The sequence below is a fragment of the Trichoplusia ni genome, chromosome 7 (assembly GCF_003590095.1).
Source record: "Trichoplusia ni isolate ovarian cell line Hi5 chromosome 7, tn1, whole genome shotgun sequence".
NCBI classification, from domain to species: domain Eukaryota; kingdom Metazoa; phylum Arthropoda; class Insecta; order Lepidoptera; family Noctuidae; genus Trichoplusia; species Trichoplusia ni.
In genome coordinates, this window is record NC_039484.1 from 9004382 (window position 1) to 9010381 (window position 6000).

Consider the following 6000-nt stretch of genomic DNA (forward strand, 5'->3'; position numbering starts at 1 on the left):
TTCGAAGATATTATATTCACTAGGTAGTCCCTTTATCCTACAGGCAACACTCGCACGATTTTTATAGACTAACAACATTACTTTTTTTTTTTTTTTTTTTTTTTTTCTTCACCCGCATTACGTCTGTTGCGACACCTTTCATTCCTTTAGAGATTTATCCATTATTATGAACAAAACTGTTTTGGGGGTAAAATCACTATTTTTATAATATGTGATTCGTATGGGATGGGAGGGTTTGTATATCTTCGAATGAAGCGACTCATATAATAATGATCGAACTTCGCATCAAGAAGTTCGTTTGATCATCTATTATATTTCGTCGCTTCATTCTTCAGATATTATATTCACTAGGTAGATTTTTAGAGAAACAGGTTTTGTTCAGCTAATCCTTTTATTAATGTAAAGACGAAAAACCATGTTAACAATCAATGATATTTATGTTTGATTATTACAAAATAAACGCTGTAATCATTACAAATTATCACGTAATATACAAATCAGTCAATCAATCTCTGAGAATACAACTGCGTTTGCAAAACCATTATCATTTTGTATTGGCCGATCATAAAATCGGGCAAAAGACAAAGACGTAGCGGTCCAACCTGCTGTCTTTCTAATGGCATCCACACTAAGTCCAGAAGCGCGAGCGGCCGACGTGGCAGCATGTCGTGTACTATGCGCACTAAATGTGCCTACGTCTACGCCACATTCCGCTAGTACCTGCTTAATCCATCGGCTGATAGATTGAGCTGTGGCCGCTCTGTATGGTTTTTTATATGTTAGCAGGAGGTTCCGATCTTTTGTGGTCCTCATATTTTCTGTTACGAAAATATAATCTTTGAGGACTGAAGCCGGACAGATGTTAATATTTTCTCGAAAAAATGGGAGCGACAGTACTGGCTGGTCGCGTCCAGGAGCAGAGGTTTTGATTATATCAGTTATGGCTATTTTAATTCCATTTGAGGAGATTGAAATATTATCTAACTTAATCAAAGAGAAAGTTTGTACCCTATGACCTGTACAAAGTGCTAATAAAATAACGAGTTTTTTAGTTATTTTCTCTAAACCTAATTCTAAGTTCGGATACCAATTGGATACATGACTGAGTACCAATTTTGGGTCCCAAGTATAGGTGTACTTTGGTTTATTAGGTTTAATTTTATACGCTCCTTTCAATAATCGCTTAATACAACTATCAGAACCCACATTGAAATCTAAAATCAGCGACAACGCAGAGCGGTGACTATTGAGGGAGCCATATGAGCAGCCGCTATTAAACTGTTGTGTCAAAAAAGAAAGAACAGATGATTTTGAACCCACAAATACATTAATATTATGCAAAGAGCAAAATTGCCACCAAAGTTTTAATGTGACGTTATACTGCTTGATAGTATTTTCGGCTAATGACGCCATCATTAAGTTTAGTGAGTCAGGCGGGATTCCACGGCGTGTGAACGCCGTCCGCAGAGCCTCGCGACACCCAGGGTAAGCTTGGCATGCAGGGGGTGACACTCCCTGAAATGAGATTGAAGTAGGAATTTATTGGGATTCAGGTAAAGTATATGAGAATCGAGCAGGTTTTGGAGGAGAGGGTACCATGGCTGTGAACACCAATGGGGAAAAACTAAAATCCCTTTAGCATCATCCTCAATAATCTTGCGTAGACATTTTAGAACTAAAGAAAATGGCGGGAACGCGTAAAAATATTTGGTTTTCCAATCTAGCGTGAAGGCGTCCACCGCATGCGCATCTGGTTCTTGTTTCCAAGAAACAAATAGGTCACATTTGGCATTGTCGCGAGAAGCAAAAAGGTCAATGTCTGGGCAACCAAAGTTTTTCTTAATCATTCTAAAGGCGCGATCTGACAACTCCCACTCCGTATCGGGGTTAATCTTCCTAGATTCTACGTCAGCGTGATTATCTTTCGTGTTTACGTAGGAAGCAAACAACCACAGGTTTCGCGTCTCGCACCATTGCCAAATGTTCCTAGCTAGGTCATTTAAATGAGGAAATTGAATTCCACCAAGGCGATTTATGTAACTAATTGCTGTCGTATTGTCTACCCTTAGCAAAATTGTGTAGTTAGAATCGTTACTGGCAAAACTTTTTAATCCGAGAAATATGGCTAAGAGTTCCAAGTAATTTATATGGTATTTTGATTCTGTAGTTTTCCACCTACCATGAACTCTCTCATTTCCACAGACGGCACCCCAGCCTGTTCTGCTTGCGTCTGTATAGATCTCTCTTTTGAAGTTTTGGTTTACAATAGGGCATGAAGCAGTGAAGATATGACTTTGCCACCAATTAAGGTCATCTAATACCGATTCAGACATTCTAATCTTAGACTCATAATTGTTAAGATTATGCTGCAAGGCTAAAAATTTTTGGCGTTCTAATAATTTAGTATAAAGAAAACCGTATCGTACTGCTGGACAGGCTGCGATCAAAACTCCAATGAGGTGTGCAAATTCACGTATAGTGCACTTAGGCAATTTTTGAAACTTTTCGACTAATTGATTAATAGTGTGACGTTTTTCAGTAGGTAACGACAAAGCCATGTCGTGAGTATTGTAAACGAATCCTAAAAATTTACATGTCTGAGACGGTATTAATGAGCTTTTTTCATAATTTACTACAAAGCCCAAGCATTCCAAGAGTTTAAGGGTTTCACGGACGTTATCAGAACATTCTTTGTAGCTGTTACCGATACATAATATGTCGTCTAAATAAATTACTGACTTGTAGCCTCGCCTTCGTAGGTAGGCTATTACCTCCTTCATAATTTTTGTAAACACTCTAGGAGCTACGCATAATCCGTAAGGCATGGCATTGAACTCATATGTTTGTAAAGTTTCAGAACCCGGAGCTTGAAAATTAAATCGTAAATACTTTCGGTCATATTTTGATATAGGTACTAATAGATAGGCTTCTTTGAGGTCAATTGTTGCTAGAAAACCGCCTTGGGGAATTAGTTTGGATGCCGTTCTATGATCCTCCATTTTAAAGTGGGTATTTGTTATAAATTTATTTAACGATTTTAAGTTTAAAATAAAACGTTTACCTCCATTAGTCTTAGGTGCTAAAAATATTTTAGATATAAACTGGTCGTGACTTTGCATGCAGCTTGATATGGCTCCTAATTCTATTAATTTATTAATTGCTACTTGCATGTCGACCGCTTCGTCGTGAGTAAAGTTACACGACGGCACTATAGATTGAAACGGCCGTGTACTAAAGGGGATAGAAAAGCCGTGTTCTATCCATGACAATACTACATTGTTATTAGTAATATGAGACCAACAAGAAAGAAATAAGCGTATTCTGCCTGCATGTACCTGAGCTATTTCTGCTGGGATGCACGAGTCTTCGAAGCGTAAGAACTCTTCGCTTGGGTTTGTGTTTGCGTCGGGTATGGCCGCCGTGGCGCCAATGGTGGCGGTCTCCTCTGACCTCCCCGCCCCCCCCTGTTCGCCGGGTAACGAGGAGGTCCTGACCAGTTTCCCTGGTGGGCAGGACTTGCGACCACGGGTTGGCCACTGTTGGGTTTTGAAGTTGGTTTCCTTATTTGGGAACCCTGCTTTTCGATGGCCTTACTGGCCTTTATTTTCTCTGATAGCAAGTTACCATACAAAGTTTCGTCCCGTTCCGTGTCTTGAATGACGTGGAGGAAATTCTTTTCAAGACTTGGAGTTATTAATTTTATTCTGTCCTTGGTAAGGCAGTAATGCAAATCGGAAAGCAGCCGACAGCCGTCGCTTAAATATCTCAGGGCAAGAACTTTATTATCTGATTTTAACAAAGTATCCATAGCTTTGTTAATAGCAGCTGTTCCGTTTCCCAGTTGTTGCTGGAAGCAAACTAGTTTTTTGTCTCGTCCTCTGACTAGTTCCGAAACTGCCGCTGATATTTCAACGTTTAACTTTGGTGCTTGCAGTAACATACAGTTACTCGGTATGAGGTGCTCCTTCATGAGTTTATCTTTATCCTCTTTAGGTAGCCCTTTTTTCAACAAAGGTGTCCACAAGGTCGCTAAGCTACCGTGTACCTCATCTCCAAAGTCTGGCGCATCCGATGTTGACGATCCCAGTGCAGACAATAGTTCAGGATCCAAAGCGGATTCTTGCATTGTCTCCGTTGACAGGGCGGTCTCAGCATCCACGACGTCCGGTGTTACTTGCGGAGCGGGGGCCCCCTCCTGTTCTCCTCGAGGATCGGCGTCGTTTGTATCTAAAAAGATACCATGTATATGAGCGGGTAGGTAAGCGAAAAATTGCGAAGGTAGGTTGTACAATTTTTCTATTGTCTCGCGGACAGTGTTTCGTAGATTATGTGCATATCTAATTTAGATAATACACTATTTCTACATCGTTGTCATAAAATATGACCCATAATTAGCTCGCAGCTAATCATGTTATCGCAATTGACTCGCAGTCAATCCCGATTTCTTGTAGGTATACACTGGTAATTCACTTCACTTAGTAATTCAAATTAACTAACCTGCAATGTTTTCATCCTCAGAGGAATCGAACTGTTGTTGGATTCGACGCCAGTGTTTATGCTCGTTTTCTTTTCGCTCCAATCTTCTGATTTTCCGCTTGTATCTTTCCAATTTCTCCTGAGCACTTCGTTTCGGCATTTTTACTAGGCGCGTGCGCTCGTTGCCTCGCACGAAAAAGGAATGAAAGGTGTCGCAACAGACGTAATGCGGGTGAAGAAAAAAAAAAAAAAAAAAAAAAAAGTAATGTTGTTAGTCTATAAAAATCGTGCGAGTGTTGCCTGTAGGATAAAGGGACTACCTAGTGAATATAATATCTGAAGAATGAAGCGACGAAATATAACTACATTTAATTATTCTTGTAGCTTTTAAATTGAGCTTCTGAAGTTATAAATGAGTAAAATTGCTATCTTTATTGCATGAATAACGGTACTTTTGGACAATTACAAAAAATGCTTTCTGATTTTTTTGTCTGGTTACTGAATAATTTGAATGTATAATTTTATTTTTATACAATTTTACTCACTAATTAATGATAATAATCGCTGGTCACCGAGAAAGGTTTTCATTATATAGTAATTATAATGTATTAAAAAATTGATAAAGTTTAATTCAAGTTATAATATTGCCGATCTATAAAGACTTTTAAAGCTGTAGAAAATATTCATAAAAACCAAGAGTGTTTTACATGCTCGTGTGTTTGAATTGCACCAACATACACTTAAATAATATTTTTACATAAATAAAAAAACGCCCGTAAAAGTTGTAATTTAATATTTTAAACATTGTTTATAGAACCTGCACTGTTCAGATGTACTAAAGGCTGACATATGGTGTCTGAAGCTGATTCAACTAAATACGAGTACAAAAACCTCTTTCGTCCACAACTTTTTAAAAACAATGGAACTTATTTTCTTTTTTAAAATTTTCGCTACAGTACACATCTCACGTAATTTACGAGGTGTTCACGTCACAAATGAATTCACGTAAAAAAAGTGCTCGCAAATGTTTTATTCATTATCAGTCCCTCACGAGTCACCGTCATTTGTAAATGGATACGTTTGACAAGCGGTAAGATTAATGGACAAATTACGAAGGTTCAATTGTGCGTTTTCCGGAGACATGGGAGGCTTAACGGATAGGTTTATTTTCCATTTTGAAAAACCGCGCCTCTTTGTTTTCAGCCACTCAAAAAACGGGGCTCATGATTAAGTACGCTGCGATAACATGCTCCGAAAAATATTGCCGTCATTTCCTTCCCGGGTGGAGAAAATGACGATTTAATGACTCCACTCGACGGCAAACAATGGGTAAAAATTGCTGGAAGTTCTACTCATTTAATGTTCTACATAATGCCCTTAATAGGTTTTAAAGTAATTCTAATTTGATTCTTCAATAGCGGCCTTTTGTAACGAGATTGAAGTGATTTTAATTTGTAACGTCCAACAAAGGTATCAAATTACAATCATATTGAGAGAAAAAGTGTTTTAAAGAACCGTAGTAGG

At 38.4% G+C, this 6000-nt stretch overlaps 1 protein-coding gene across 3 annotated transcripts; it reads right to left on the reverse strand.

Moving 5' to 3' along the window:
- Window positions 1–493: 493 nt before the first annotated feature.
- On the reverse strand, window positions 494–5058 carry LOC113496154. 3 transcript variants are annotated; one of them, XM_026875287.1, is made up of 3 exons: window positions 4498–4650; window positions 3336–4227; window positions 1436–1515 (listed from the first exon to the last, which is right to left on the reverse strand). In XM_026875287.1, the coding sequence occupies exons 1-2, from the start codon at window positions 4634–4636 to the stop codon at window positions 3341–3343; spliced, it is 1026 nt and encodes a 341-aa protein (XP_026731088.1). In that variant the 5' UTR covers window positions 4637–4650; the 3' UTR covers window positions 1436–1515; window positions 3336–3340. The 3 variants fall into 3 exon arrangements, with proteins under 3 accessions (XP_026731085.1, XP_026731088.1, XP_026731087.1); XM_026875284.1 differs by having other exon boundaries at window positions 494–4227; window positions 4498–5058; XM_026875286.1 differs by lacking the exon at window positions 1436–1515 and having other exon boundaries at window positions 3320–4227.
- Between the last annotated feature and the right edge of the window lie 942 nt (window positions 5059–6000).

Excerpts from the sequence above, each read along its gene's own strand:
- LOC113496154 (XM_026875284.1), bottom strand. The coding sequence starts at position 3,170 with ATGCAAGTAGCAATTAATAAATTAATAGAATTAGGAGCCATATCAAGC.